General features: G+C 22.4%; 1 protein-coding gene across 1 annotated transcript in view; it reads right to left on the bottom strand.

Annotated features, from left to right (window-relative positions):
- Window positions 1-12,201: 12,201 nt before the first annotated feature.
- The window catches only part of LOC117170209 (armadillo repeat-containing protein 6 homolog), a 31,161-nt gene continuing 26,788 nt past the window's right edge, over window positions 12,202-16,574 (bottom strand). The window contains exon 5 of the mRNA XM_033356821.1: window positions 12,202-12,934. Coding sequence (XP_033212712.1) covers window positions 12,560-12,934 — 375 coding nt within the window. The 3' untranslated portion in view covers window positions 12,202-12,559. The remainder of the gene's footprint in view (window positions 12,935-16,574) is intronic.

Raw genomic sequence — 16,574 nt, 5'->3', positions numbered from 1 at the left:
TATTGCGAGAAATATACACTCGCATCAGTAAGATTTATAGGTAAGGTTAAATATGTGAGAATATTTTGACGATTAAAGTTTAACTCATATTATACCTATTTTCAAAAACAAAATCAATATAATTAAAAATCACTTTTAATATTTATTCTCAGGGTTAATCAATTTTCGTTAAATTTTTATTTAAGGAACTTCTCATGCCAAAAATCAAATCTCTGAAAAACATACGTTTTCTATTATTTTTAAAATCAAGATAATTTTCCCGATAATGTATTAACAAAGACACACATTTTTATTGAGAAAAAAATGTTAACTCACAAAAAATGTATTTTAACAATATATTTAATTGCCTTTTTTTAAAATATCACTTTTTACTATTTTTGAAAATGGATAAATTCTAATAAATAATAGCTAAATTTTTCAGGAATAACATTTGGTAAAACTCTTCCTTTTTCCATTTTAAAATTAAACTTTTCTTTGGGTAAAAACCTTAGAACAATTTTTTGTAGAGAAAGAACTTTGTATACAAATACAATATTTGGAGATTATTTTATTATTTTCAAAATTAAAAAACAGTAGAGTTATAGAGAATATATTCCTAGAAAAAAATCTTGATGTAAAATAGACTTTTATGCAACGTAAACCAGACAAAAATAATCAAATTACGCAAAATTATATTTGAAACATATTTAAAAACTTAAATGCCTAACCAGACTTACCAAGCATTTAAATTTTTTCCAAAGAACACTTGTGAGAAAACACTAAGTTTTTAAAAATTTGTTAAGTAAATTTTGCATAATAACTTCTGAATGGTCCTTCCTAACCGTTTACTCAACTGTTAAATGTTGACATTAGCTTTTTTGAATAAATTCGATTTTTTCAACTCGGAAGGATCTTAAATTTTCAAGAAAAAAAGGTAAATTTAGAAAAATATTTTCTCTTCGAAATACTACTTCTACTTTAAAAACGACTTGAAGTATTCTCTTTTTCTCAAATTCTTTCTTCTAAATTAACCCTTTGCGGCATGGTGAGAATACCGTATTCCCACATTTTTTCATATCATTTTTTGCGATTTCAGAGTAGTTTTTATTAGATTTTACACAGGTTTTTTTTTAATTTCATGCTCGCAGGATAATAAGAAATTGAAATTTATGGGCGAAGGGTCTAAATTTTTAAAATAATTTGTTAATACTTATAAACAAATATGAAAAAGTCTTTTTTGTTGAAACAATTCATTATTGAAAAAACGTTCCATTATACCCTTATGAAAATGGGTACATAAGGGTTTTTGGGGTCGCTGACTACGAATATGAACTCAGATTTTGAAAATTCAAAATGGCGGATCCAATATGGCACCTGAAACTTGGAATATTTTTGGATTTTTTTCTGAAAATTGGTATACAGAGGTATTCGGGGTCGCTGATGACGAATCTGAAATCAGACTTTGAAAATCCAAAATGACGGATCCAATATGGCGGCCAAAATAATAAAGTTTTCTGGATTTTTTAAAAAATTTAGTGTGCAAGGATTTTTGGAGTCACTGATCACGAATCTGAATTTAGATTTTGAAAATTGGTACTAATATGGCGACCTTTAACCTAAATTACCAATTTCATAGTTGTATAACAGTTGCAGTTGATTCAATTTCAATTTTTTTGATGCTTTTTATCTTTCATCATTTTTTTATTTTATAATTTTTTTTTAATTTGTTCACATTGCTAATTTTGTAATTATTATTTTGAATTTTCAAAATCTGAGTTCGGATTTCTAATTAGCGACCCAAAAAAAGCCCTGTATATCAATTCTAAAAAAAAAATCCAAAAATATTCCAAATTTAGGTCGCCATATTGGATCCACCATTTTGAATTTTCTAAATTTTAGTTCAGATTCGTGATCAGTGATCCCAAAAACCCCCGTATACCAATTTTCAGAAAAAAAGAGTATGCCAAATGCTAGCTGCCATATTGGATCCGCCATTTTGAATTTTCAAAATATGAGTTCAGATTCGTAATCACACTTTGATAAATTCACAAAAATTACTAAAATAATGAAAACTTGAATTTTGCTACGATCAGAAGTAAATTTCCGCTTTAATTCAATTCCCGATTATTTCCGGTTTTTTTCACGACGAATGAAATTCCCGGTATCCAACTCCGCCCCCCTGAAAATTATTTTGTATCATTAAAAAATCAATTGAAATGTTTAAATAAATTTGATTAGCTATAGATAGTAATTAAGCTTTTATTTCAGATAACCGAAATCCTATAGACGTTTACATAATTGTACGGGGTGTAGACTTGACCAGGAAACCGAGAAATGACCGAGAATTTAATTTAAAAACCCGGGAATTTACTTATGATCGCAGTTAAATTAAATTTTTCATTATTTTAATAATTTTGGTCAATTTAGAAAAGTGGTTTCTGCTTTATCTACAATGACATATTTTTTAGATGATCTCGGTTTACTCTAATTAAATCATAATTTATTATATTGAATTTATTATTGAACTTTTTTATTTATTTAGAAATTTAACTGGTTTTTTGCAAATTTATGTACTTTGTGAAAAATTCGCCCTTTTGTAGAAAAATCATCTTTATGGTTAAAAATTCATATTTTTAAAGAAAATTTAAATGTTCCAGTTAAAGATTCATTATTTCAGTAGAAAACTCATTATATTGGTTGAAAATTAATTAATTTAATTTAAAATAAAAATGTCAATTTTTGGTTGAAAATTGACTTTTTCTTGTTCAAAATTCAACAATGTGGATGCAAATTTATCTATTTTAATTGAAAAATCAACTATTTTGTTAAAAATATACATTTTTTTTCTTCGGATGAAAAGGATTTTTTTGCCGAAAATTTACCTATTTTGTTGAAAATTTGTTTCTTTGGTTGAAAATTATTTTTCTTTATTTAAATTTAAAATGTAACTGTCATGCCAGCTAAATATTTCATGATTATAGTTAAAAATTAATCTCTTTGACTAAAAATTTAAGTATATAATTTTTGGTTGAAATTAACCTTCTTGATAGACAATTAATCTTTTTTGATAAAAAAATTCAATTATTCTAATTAAAAATTCATCTTTCTGGTTAAAAATGCCACTATTCTAGTTAAATATTTACAATTTGATTTGAAAATTTAATCGCTTTGTTTGAAAATGTTACTACTTTTCTGAAAGGTAGTTTTTTCTTGTTGAAAGTTAGTTTTTTGATTAAAAGTTAATTTGTTTCGTGGAAAGTAATTTTTTCAACTGAAAATTTAAAATTTAATAAAAAATTCCATGGTTGTAGTTGAAAACTCATCTGCTTAGTTAAACATTAATTTTTTAACTTGAAATTTAATTCTTTAAGTTTTGTTTGACAATTTACACTTTTTAGTAAAAATTAATTTTTTGTTTGAAAATCCAACTGTTTGAGTTGAAGATTCATTTTTTAGTGGACATTTCTTATGTTTTCTTGGAAAATAATTTTTCTCACTAAAAATGTTACTATTCAATTGTTGGTTCTAAATTATTACTCTTTAGTTCAAAATTCAACTATTTGTTTGAAAATTTGTCTTCGTTAGTTAAGAATTTAACTATCTTTTTATATTTAAAATTTGTCAAAAAGCATTGAATGTTAAAAAATTTCTAAAAATCTTCAAAATAATTAGAGGTCATACCGTAAAGTATAAATCATCTTATTTCGCATAAATATAAATTAAATTAAATTTATTCATGAAAATTCTCTGGAAAAAATGTTAAAATCCCTAGAAATCTTTGAATTCCCTCGAAATCTTTGGAGATTTAATAAAATTTCTAATCGCCGAGAATTTCTTGACTTTTGATGAAATGTCATTAATTTTTTTAATTTCTCTAGAAATACCTGAAAATCTTTTAAAATTCTACAAAATTCTTTGAAATCTCTTGAATTTTCTAGGTAACAAGTGTGTCAGTGGAAAATCTGAAAGTTGACACTGACCACAAATTGGAACAGGCTCGGCTGCGGATTTCGATAAAAAATGTAAACTAGTCAGCTTCAATAGAAATAAAAACTTGTTCCTGAGATATGGGGATGCTGAATAAAAATAATAAATTTGACGGTACTGGATTAGTTGAATTTTCAGTGAATAAAATTAATTTTTGAAACATTCAAGAAAGCAGATAAATTTGCAGTTAAAAAAATTAATTTTCAACCAGAAAAAACAAAACTTCAACAAAATAATTAAATCATCAACCTAAGAGATAAATTTTCAACTAAAATGATAAATTTTCTATAAAAAAAATGAATTTTAATTCAATAGTTTAACATTCAATGAAATTATAATCTTTTGGTGAAATAGTAGAATTTTCTTCCAAAAATATGTATTTTTAACAAAAATTATTATTACAAAATAGTTGAATTTGCAGTTAACAACATTAATTTTTTTTAAATTGCAATAAAGTAGTTACATTTCCAGTTAAAAAAACTTAATTTTCAACCAAAAAAAAACAACAAATCTTCCACAAAATAACGAAATCATAGACTAAAAAAGATAAATTTTCAACAAAAGAGATAAATATTTCGGCTAAAATTATGGAATATTCTACTCGATTAGTTGAGTTATTGGATTAAAAAATTAATTTTCAACCAAAAAAGAAACTATCAACAAAATAGTTACATTCTCATTCATAAATATGAACTTTTAACCCAAGATTAATTTTCAATAAAAAGATGAATATTGAACTTTTTATGAAGAATTTTCTATCAAAGAATATAAATGTATAACCAAAAATTACAAAGTTACATTTTCCGTTGAAAAATTTAATTTTAACTAAAGAAATAAATTGTCAATTAAAATTATGGAATATTAAACTGGATTTAATTTCCAGTTTAAAAAATGAATTTTTAAGGAAACAGTTGAATTTTGCGTTAAAAACATGCATTTTTTTACACAAAAAGATGAATTCTCAACAAAAAATGTAATAGTGAATATTTGAACTGAACAGCTATTTCCTCGAAACTGTATAACGTTTTTTAATCAAATTTCTTTGCCCTCGATTGAGTGACAGGTCGGGAGTGGTAATTTAATTTATCTTTAAAACGTTATTTCGATTTTAGAGAATGTTTTTTTTTTAATTACTAAGAATTTTACAGATTTTTTAAAAATAAGTTCAAATCTTTAAAATTGTTTAAAATTAAATTTAATTCCTCTTCCAATGATTTTAATTTTATAATATTGAACATAAAATATTTAAGACTCGTTAGAAAACTAATTTTAATTATGAAAAGTTCCACCGATTTTTTAAACGAATTTTTGTGAATAAGTTAAAACTTTCTTAAAATCCTTTAAAATTTGTGGAATTCCTTTATATCTGTTGAAACTGTTGAAATCCGTAAAAATCCCTTGAAATAAAATTTAATTTGTTCCCTAAAGTTCTCCATATGTACGTCAAAACCCATTGAAATATTAAAAATGCACTAAAATATGTTAAAATCATTTGAATTCCTTTTATATAAATTTAATTTAAATTTCTCTTTAAAAAACCGTTTAAATAAAAATTACGCGCACTTTTAAGTCGCTGGATTTTTATTTTCTAATATTAAAAATATCAAGGACTTGAAAATCTATGATAAATTTTTTTTTAATTTTAATAAGATCTAAATTCTCTTATTTATTTATATTTTTTATTACTTTTAAATCATTTTTATAATCTTCTCATGGCCTTCATATAATTTAAAAAAATTAGTTTTGGTAATTTCAATGTGTTTATGAATATAAATATTTTAATGAAAATTGTTTATATTTGAAATTTTTTATTTTATTTTGGTTTCAAAGAAAAGTTTAGGTTTTTTCTTTTAAAAAACAGTACGAGAAAGATGTTTGTTTAAATTTTCATGAAAAAGAATTCATATTTTTGGCTTAAAAATTAAATTATTTGTTTGAAAATTAAATTATGTGTTTGAAAATTGAATTATTTTATTCAAAATTCAACAATCCTGATAAAAAGTAATATTTTTTAGTTAAAAATGCATTTTTTTGCTTCAAAATAAAACAATTTGATTACATTTTTTTCCCCTTCTTGACTAAAAAATGTTGTTTTGATTGTAAATTCAACTTAAAAATTTATCTCTTTCTGTAGAAATTTCACTTTTTTGTTAAAAATTTATCTGCCAATTTAAAATGACATTTTTGTTGAAAATTCATAACTTGAAAATTCAACTATGCCGTACGAAATTATACTGTTTGAAAGAATATTCGTTGTTTGGTTATTGTTTGATAATTCAACCATTTGGTACCAAATTAAACCTCGTTTAGAAAAAAATCCGCTTTTTTAAATTGAAAATTAATTCTCCTGAACGAAAATTTAACTAGTCCATTTTTTGTTAAATATAGATCTTTTTAACTTAAAAATTCAACTACATATTTAATGAAAAAAAAATTTTAAACGAAAAAAATATAAACTAACTATTAATATTATAAAATTTGGACTAACGTCATATTTATGGACTAAGGCATTTATTTTAAAATTCGGTAATTTGTTACAAATTCGTCTTTTTGGTAGAAATTAATCTTCTTAGTTAAAAATCAATTTTATTTTTCATTACAGTCTTTTTTTGTTGTTGAAATATCAATTATTACTTTTTCTTTGAAAATTAATCATATCCCCGGGTTGAAAATTGATCTTTTTGTGTAGGAAATTTCTTTTTTTGGATTAAAAAATCAACTATTTGGTACAAAATTGAACTGTTTAACAGAAAATTAATTTTTTTTTTGGGTTGGAAATTCAATAGTTTGGTACAAAATTAAACCTGTTTTTATAGAGAAATAGTTTTTTCTTTAAACAGAAATTTAATTTTCCTCGATGAAAATGCAAATTGAAATTAAACTCCATTTTGGGTTTAAAAATGATCTTCTTAGCTTAGAAAATCAACTATTTAGTTTTAAAAATTTAGAAACGATACAGTAATTTTTTTAAATTCGTCTCTTTTGATAGAAATGACTCTTCTTGGTTAAAAATCAATGTTATTTTTCAGTAGAAAAATTTTTTTTTTCATATCAAATATTACATTTTTTGTAAATAATTCTTTTAAGGTTGAAAAATCCACTCCTTAGTTTAAAGTTGATTTATTTTCTGAAAATTTCATTTTTTGGATTAGGAATGATAATAATTTAAGTCTAAAAGTTGATATTTTTTTTTGTTGGAGAGTAATTTGTTGACTAAAAATTCAACTTCTTCTTTGTTGAAAATCCATATTCTCTGTTTAAAAATTAAACTGATTTGTAGAAAATTAGTATTTTTTTTGTTCAAAAATTTAACTATTTATTACAAAATTTAATCTTTTTTTTACAGAAAATAATTATTTTTTCATTGAAAATGAATCCTCCTTAATAAAAATATAACTATAATTAAATAAAATTTGGTCTGACATTATATCAATTTTTCAAAGTATTTAGATGAGAATTTAGGCAATTTGCTAAAAATTGGTTTCTTTTGTAAAAAAATAATAATCTTGGTTTAAAATTCAACTTTATAGTTAAAAGTTGAACTACTTACGGAAAATATAATTTTTTGGACTCAGAAAAATAATAATTTGAGTTCAAAAGTTGACTTTTTTTGTTGAGCAGTAATTTTTTAACTAAAAAACCAACTGATTGGTTGAAAATTGTTTTTTTGTTGAAAATCCGTATTCTAGAATTGAAAATTAAACTGATTTGTAGAAAATTCGTTTTTTTTGTCAGTCAAAAATGCAACGATTCATTAAAAATTAAACCCTTTTTTAGAAAATTCGTTTGTTTTTTACAATGTAAGTATTTTGTTAGAAATTCTCCTTCTTTTGGTAGAAATTGCTCTTCATGGATAAAAATCAATTTCATTTTTCATTAAAATCGTTTTTTTTTAATATCAATTATTACATTTTTCTTTAAAAATTCATTCTTTTACGTTGAAAATTTAACTTCTTGGTTGAAAGTTGAATTACTTTCTGAAAATATAATTTTTATAGATTAAGAATAATAATAATTTTAATTCAAAGGTCGATTTTTTTGTTAAAGAGCAATTTTTTTAAATTAACTGATTGTTTATAAATTGCTTTTTTTTCTTGAAAATCCAGATTCTCGAATTGAAAATTAAACTGGTTTGTAGAAAGTTCGTTTTTTGGTTGTTTAAAAATTCAACTATTCATTACAAAATAAAATGTTTTTAAAAGTAAATTATTATTTTTTTGTTTAACATTACTTCTTTTTATACAAATTTAACTATTTCATTTTGGGATAAAAATTGATCTTTTTGGTATAAAAATTTAATCATTTAGTTAAGAAATTTAGAAATGAAAAAAACACTAAAATCAAATAAAATTGGGTCTAAAATTCTTGTTTTAAAATTTAACTATTTAGTTTAACCTTTTTTTTTATATAAAATGCCTTTTATTCATTTAATATTAGTTTCCCATAATAACAATTTAAAAATTTCATTTTTGGTTAAAATATGATAATTTTGGTGTACGAATTTAATTATTAAGTTTAAAAATTTAGAAAGGAAAAAAAGTCTAAAATCGAATCAAATTTTGTCTAACGCTATATCGATTTTCAAAGTATTTAGATGAAAATTTACTGATTGGTTGAAAATTGCTTCTTTGTTGAAAATCCGTGTTGGAAATTTTTTTTTTATTGTAGAAAATTAATATTCTTGGTTTAAAATTTATCTTTTCGGTTGAAGAATTAACTATTTTTCTTGAAAGTTCATGTTTTTGGCTTGAAAATTCAACATTTTTTATGCATTTTTTAATTTTCATTTCTTCGAAATAAAAGCAAATTAGTGTCATAGTTGAAAAGAGACATAAAAATCAAGAAGTTAATTTATTTTCGTTTCCAAATTATTATAGAATTTACTATTTTAGAGAAAATTCGTTTTTTTTTTGTTTGAAAATCCAACACTTCAGCATCAAATTAAACCTCTTATATAGAAAATTAGTTTCTTTCTTGCAAATTAATGATGTTTCTTATTGAAAATTCTTTTTTTTTGCCATAGGACATTAATTCCACTGAATACAAATTTAAATATTTCATTTTTGTTAAAAATTGATGTTTTTGGTGTAAGAATTCAATTATTTAGTTAAAAAATGTAGCAATGAAAAAAACCTAATATAAAATAAAATTTGGTCTAAAATGTTTGGTTTAAAATTCAACTTTTTATTTTAAAATGTATGTTTTTTGTTAAAAATTTCTCGCTTCTTGTAGAAAATTAATCTTCTTGGTTTAAAATTCAACTATTCAGTTAAAAATGTATGTATCACATCCAATTTTCAAAATATTCAGATGAAAATTTAGGTAAATTGTTAAAAATGTAGTTTTTATTTGTTAAAAAATTAATCTTCTTGGTTTAAAATTCTACTTTTTAGTTAAAATGTACGTATTTTGTTAAAAATTCGTCTTTTTTGTAGAAATTACTTTTCTTGGTTAAAAATCAATTTTATTTTTCATTAAATAATTTTTTTGTTTGAAATATCAATTATTACATTTTTCTTTGAAAGTTAATCTTTTCAGGTTGAAAATTCCAATCCTTAGTTGAAAGTTAAACTATTTTGTGAAAGAATCAATTTTTTGGATTTACAATCATAATGATTTGTAAAAATTTCTTTTAATTTTTGCTTAAAAATTCAACTAATCATTACAAAATTAAACCTTTTTATAGAAAAAATATTTTTTTTTATTGAACATGGATTCTCCTTAATAGAAATTTAATTGTTTAGTTAATTAATTTGGAAATTAAAAAAAAAACTGAAAAAAAATTGGTTTAAAATTCAACTATTTACTTAAAAATGTACGTATTTCGTTGATATGGCTTCTTTTCTTGTAGAAAATTAATCTTTTTAGTTCAAAATTCAACTGTTTAGTTAAAAATGTACGTATTTTGTTAAAAAGTCATCTGCTTGGGTTGAAAATTAATCTTCTTAGTTAAAAATTTATCTTTCTGGTTGAAAATTGAACATTTTTGATCAAATTTTTTTCTTTGTAATTTTTTCGAAATAATAGCAAAGTAGTGTCATATTTGAAAAAACTGTGAAATATGGACAGACCATCATATTTTTTTATTTTTGGGTACCAAAATATTTAATTTTTATGTACTCAATAAAACATATTCTATATTTCAAGTCTTATTTAAATCATGAATAGTTTAGTTACAAATTACTTTAATTAAAAATAAAATAATTTAAATAAGCTATATAATATAATAAACATGGATATAAAACTCCCGGTACCATATTTTAGTTTTAAATAGAAAAATTCCGTAGATTATATTTTCCAATGTCGTATATTTAAAGAGAAGAGTGAAAAAAGGGAAAATTTGAAAAAAAAAACGACAGACTGTGAATCATGAAATAAAGAATATTCCAAATTAATATGCCTAAAATACTATAAAAGAGATTTAGAAATTAAGATGGTAATTTTCTCTCGTTTCCAAATTATTATAGAATTAACTATTTTACAGAAAATTCGTTTTTTTTTTTTTGGTTTGGAAATGCAACACGTTATGTCAGATCGATAAAAGAGAAAGCCTGTTTAATAAATAAAGCTTTTTTTCAAAAAGTTTCTTTTTTTAAAATATAATTTGTTCAAAAACATTTCAAATATTTTCTTCAAATTAAAATTAATTTCAAATTCTTTCAGTCTTCAGTAAGATGATGATTTATTGCTTGGTCGAAAATGGACTTTTTTTTAAAATCCAAATTCTCGGGTTGGAAATTAAACTGATTTGTAGAAAATTCATTGTTTTTTTTATTATTAAAAATTCAAATACTAATTACAGAATTAAACTTTTTTTATAGAAAACTTTTTTTTCCATTGAACATTAATTCCTTTTAATAAAAATTTAAATACTTTATTTTTGGTTAAAAATTGATCATTTTGGTTTAAGAATTTAATAATTAAGTTAACAAATTTAGCCATGAAAAAAAATAACATCAAGTTAAATTTGCTCTAAAATTCTTGGTTTAAAATTCAACTATTTAGTTAAAAATTTATGTTGTTTGTTGAAAATTCTACTTTTTTGTAGAAAATTAATCTTCTGGATTTAAAATTCTACTTTTTACTTAAAATAAACGAATTTTGATAAAAATTCGTCTTTTTTTGTAGAAATTACTCTTCTTGGTTAAAAATCGAATGTTATTTTTCATTAAATATATATTTTTTAACTATTATTTATCACATTTTTCTTAAAAAATTAATCTGTTTACGTTGAAAAATCAACTCCGTGCTTGAAAGTTGAATTACCTCCTGAAAATATCAATTTTTTGGATTTAGAATCATAATAAATTTAGTTCAAAAGTCGATTTTTGTTTATTTAAAATTCATGTTCTCGGGTTGAAAATTAAACTGATTTGTAGAATTTTTTTTTGCTTAAAAATTCAACCATTCATTACAAAATTTAACCTTTTTTTATAGAAAAATCTTTTGTTTATATTGAACATTAATTCGCCTTAATAAAACTGTAACTTTTTGGATAAAAATGGTCTTTTTTGGTATAAGAATTTAATTATTTAGTTAAAAAATTTAGAAATGAAACAAAAACTAAAATCAAATAAAATTTCGTCTAAAATTCTTGTTTTAAAAATCAACTATTCGGTTAAAAATGTACGTTTTTTTGTTCAAAATTCTTCTTTTCTTGTAGAAAATTTATCTTTTCGGTTAAAATATTAACTATTTTTATTGAAGATTCATGTTTTGTGCTTGAAAACTCACAATTTTTTATGCATTTTTTTATTTTAAATAAATAAGCTATATAATAGATATAGATATAATACTCCCGGTAGCATATTTTAATTTTAAATACTATTTTAAAATTTTAAAATACTATAAAAGAGATATACAAAACAAGAAGGTAATTTATTTTCCTTTCCAAATTATTATCGAGGTAACTATTTTACAAAAAATGCATTTTTTTATTTGGTAATTCAACAGTTTGGCATAAAATTAAACCTCTTTTATAAAAATTATATATTTTTTTACTGCAAATTAATCATCCTCAATAAAAATGTAACTACCCCATTTTTTTTAAATTTTATTTTTTTCGGTTTTAGATTTCAACTATTTAGTTAAAAGAATTTAGAAACATAAAAAACGTAATCTGAAAATAAATCAAATAAAAGCCTAAAATACTATACAAGCGATATAAAAATCAAGAAGGTAATTTATTTTGGATTCAAAACTCGATAATAAGTCCTCGTACATCCTTAATCTTTTTATTATACAATAAAAAATATATAACAAAATAACCAATAGAAAATTAGCTTGAAGCTGATGAATATAAAAGTATAAAATCTATGTCTTTTCAATCTCTGAAACTACATTAAGTAGTCTGAATTTATGAAAATAATTAATGTGCTTTTTTACTTACTGCTACTTCTTTTGCACAAGCTCTACTAAATATTTATTCTCTTTCACTGAGAAAAAGCATATCTGTTCGATAAACGAGAAAGCTTAATTGAAAAATCGAACCTTTCTTTTCCCAAAGATTCGTTTCTTTTTTGAAATATAATTTGTTCAAAGCCACATGAAATCTCTCCTGGAAATTCAAATTAATTTGAAATTCTTTCAGTCTTCAGTCGAGATCATTAGTCATTGCTTTCCCCTTCCCAGTCCATCTTTCCTTCAAATCCACTCTCAATCCCAAATCACGCAGGGCTGCTTTGACATCATTTTCCAAAATTTCACCGTGCGCGACGAGAGCATTCCTCAGAATGTCTTCGATCCCGTGAACAATAAATTCCTTTGATTCCATGGAATTCCTGACAGACATGTTTCTGATGGCCCAGGATCCTTGCTGAATAACACTGACACTTTGGGGATAAGCTTTCATGGCATCAACAATTACCATTGGGGCTCCACAGTCAAAAAATACTCCACCATTCGAAGGACTTCTCAGTGACAAGGCTGATATACAAGCTAATCCTGCAGTTACGACTGTTTCTGAATTCTGTAAAAACAGAAAAAAATCAAATTATATTAATTTTGTTGTTTAGAATTAATTTTTTGTGATAAAAATTTATTTATCTCATTTTTTATTAAAAATTGATCTTTTTTTTTTAGTAGAAAATTAATCAGTTCAACTGTTTTTTATTTAAAGTAAAAATTCTTCCTTGGTTAAAATATCGACTATTAAATTTTTCGTTGAGAAATAATCTTTTTTCGTTAAAAGTTCAATTACTCTGTTAATTTAATTTACGTCAGTATAAGTAAGTATGCGTAATTAAATATAAATATATTAAAATATAAAAAATATAAATAACAGGTTTAATATCTTTTTTAATTATGATATCATTCAGTTTACAATACGTAATTGAAAAATCTTTAATTTTAAAATTTTCAATGTTGGATTTATATTTTTAAGCATATATTTTTTATTTAGAGGATTTTAAAAGTGCAGTCTTAAGCCATTCTAAATTTGTTTAAAGTGTAGAAATTTCCAGATGTTAATATTTCAATTCGAAAGTCTTCGTCATTAAAAAAATGTAAAGTTTAAATTATTCACATTTTTCCTACAATTTTTAGAAAATGTTGCAAATTTTTTTTAAATTCCTTCAAATCTTCCCAGGTCTTTTTTTGACAATTCTGGAAAATTTTAAAAATCTTTTAAAATATTCTATTAAAATAATTTTTCAAAATGAAAAATCATTTTCATATATTATTATTTTTTGGATCCTTTCACAATTCTCAAAATGCTTAAAAATTTTTTTTTTTGAAATCTTTAAAAATCTACATTTTGTTTTAAATTAGGTTGTGGATATTTGAACCGAAATTTCGCAACGAATCTAGAAGTTGCCGGAAAAATTCAATTAATGTTCAAAGTTATTTAGAAGTTCTGAAAAAATTTCAAAAATAATTTGAAATTTGAAAAAATTTTAAACAACTTCTAGATTTCTCAAGATTTTGAAATAAAATTGTAAAACTTTTTAATGATGCTTAAACTATTAAAAATGAAAATAATTTAACTTCTAATTTAAGATTTTTTTGTAAGTTGAAAAAAAATTTAATTCAATTTTTGTAAATTTTTCTAGCCTAAAATAACTTAATAATATAATTTTATAAATTTTTAAATTCCATTCATTGACTCTTTAATTTAGAGTATTGAAAATGTTAACGTGGATTTTTATTTTTTGAACTCAATCTAAATTTGTGAACTCTATAATTTATGAGTCTTTAAACTTCTGAATTTTTCAGTTTATTTGTATTTTATTTAAAACTGTTCAATTGAAAAGTATTAGTACTTTACAATTTATGCGTGTAAATTATTGATCATTTTAATGCAAAATTGTTGAATTGAGAAACTTTTAAACTTCAATTTTAAAGGTTTAAAATTCAAGAGTTCCACTCTGAATGATTTAATTTGTTGTTTATTTGTATTGCTTTAAATGGAAAAATATTTAGATTAGAGTACGATTTCAAAAATTTTATTGACCGTGGGAAAAAGTTTGCGAACCGGGAAATGACCGGAATTTTTTTCTTTGATTAAAACGTACACCCTGCAATATTTTCAACCAAAAACCGAATAATTAAATTTTTAGTAGCCAATTTATCTTTTTTAGTTGAAAATTCATCTTTCTTTATTGAAACTTAAATTTCTTGGTGAAAATTCTTTTTTTCCGGCTTAAAATTCAACTGTTTTCTAAAGCATTCGACTTTTGACCTTCAAAACTGAAATATTCTGTTGAAAATTTGTCGGTTTGAGTAGAAAAATATTATTTTTTGAAATTTTTTACTAAAAATTTAACTATTTCATTGTTGGTTGTAAGCCTCTATTTTTGAGTTGAAAATTGATCTGTTTGGTTGAAAATTTCACTATTTTGTTGGAATCTTTCTTCATTGAGAGTTAATTTCATTAATAAAAAATTGATCTTTTGTAATGAAAAATTCAACTATTTGGTTAAAAATTCGCGTATTTTGTTTAAAATTCGCCTTTTTTGGAAGAAATTAAATTTTCTTTGTATGAATTTAAAGTGCTTTAAAAAAATAAGTTTAGTATAAAATTAATATTTTTGAGTCGAAACTTAAACTGTTCTATAGACAATTTGTCTTTTTGGCTTAAAAATTAAACTGTTGGGGCAAAAATGTAACTATGTTGAAAAATTAATTATTCAATTTTCGGATAACAATAATGCAGGGTGACCGTTTTAATCGAAGAAAAAAATTCCCGGTCATTTTTCGGTTTGCAAATATTGTTCCCGGTCAATTAAATTTTAAAAATCGAACTCTATTCTTGACATTTTTCCATTTAAAGTAATAAACAATAAACAAGAAATTAAGGCATTCAAAATCGAACTCTTGAATTTTAAACTTTTAAAATTAAATTTTTTAAAGTAAAATAACGATAAGTAAATAAACGATAGTTGAATTTTAAGACTAAAAAGGTCAATCTTTAACTAAAAATTTAATAAGTAAATTGGTATTACAAAAATTTAATTTTCAAAAAAAAACTCCCAAGAACACGAATTTTCTAGGACACAGTTGAATTTTCTACCGAAAAAGATGAATTTTGAACTAAATAAATAAATTTATAACCTAATAGTGAAATTTTTAAACTAAACGAGATCAGTTTTAATTACAAAAAATTAATTAATTAACTATAAAAAATCAATTTTTAACTGAAGATTGAATAGCTAAATTTTTATTACAAAAACTTTATTTTCAACATCAAACAATGAATTTTCTACAAAACAGTTAAATTTTCTACCAAAAAAGATAAATTTTCAACTTAATGAATAAATTTTTACCAACCAAATAGTTGAATTCTTAAACTAAAAAAGATCAATTTTTAACCAAATATTCCATCGTTCCATTTTTATTTCAAAAAATGCAATCGATCAATTTTTATTACAAAAAATTAATATTCAACGGAAAAAAACGAATATTGTACAAGGTATTAAAAATCTTTTTTCAAATAGTTAAATTTTAAGACTAAAATAGATCAATTTTCAAACAAAAATTTAAAAGCTAAATTTGAATGACAAAAACTTAATTAAAAAAAAAAGATAAAAAAAATAAATTTTTAGAAAGCAGTTAAGATTTCTACCAAAAAAAGATGAACTTGCAACTCAATAAATAAATTTTTAATCAAACAGTTGTATAATTAAACTAGAAATAATCAATTTTTAACTAAAAAATTAATCGATCCACTTTTATTACCAAAAATTAATTTTCAATAAAAAACCAAATAATCTACAAAGTATTTGAATCGTTTACGAAATAGCTGAATATAATGATTAAAAAAAAAAGAATTATTAACCAAAAATTTGATAGCTAAATTGGTATTACAAAAACTTAATTATCAACACACACAAAAAAAGAATTTTTGACAAAACAATTGAATTTTTTACCAAAATACTTATTATTAAAAAATAAATAAATGCTTAATCCAATAGTTGAATCTTCAATCAAGATTAGTTTTTTACTGAAGAAAATGAATTTTAAATAAATTTCATCAATTTTCAACCAAATCGCGGAACTTTTAAACTGAAAAAAAAATCAATTATTAACTAAAAATGTAATCGTTCAATTTTTATTACAGTAGCTAAATTTTGTAACACAAAAACTTTATTTCCAACAAAATTATACAAAAC

This window comes from Belonocnema kinseyi, chromosome 3, assembly GCF_010883055.1.
Source record: "Belonocnema kinseyi isolate 2016_QV_RU_SX_M_011 chromosome 3, B_treatae_v1, whole genome shotgun sequence".
In the NCBI taxonomy this organism is placed as follows: Eukaryota; Metazoa; Arthropoda; class Insecta; order Hymenoptera; family Cynipidae; genus Belonocnema; species Belonocnema kinseyi.
Note: the sequence above shows the minus strand (reverse complement) of the source record. Positions and strands in the feature narration are given on the sequence as shown.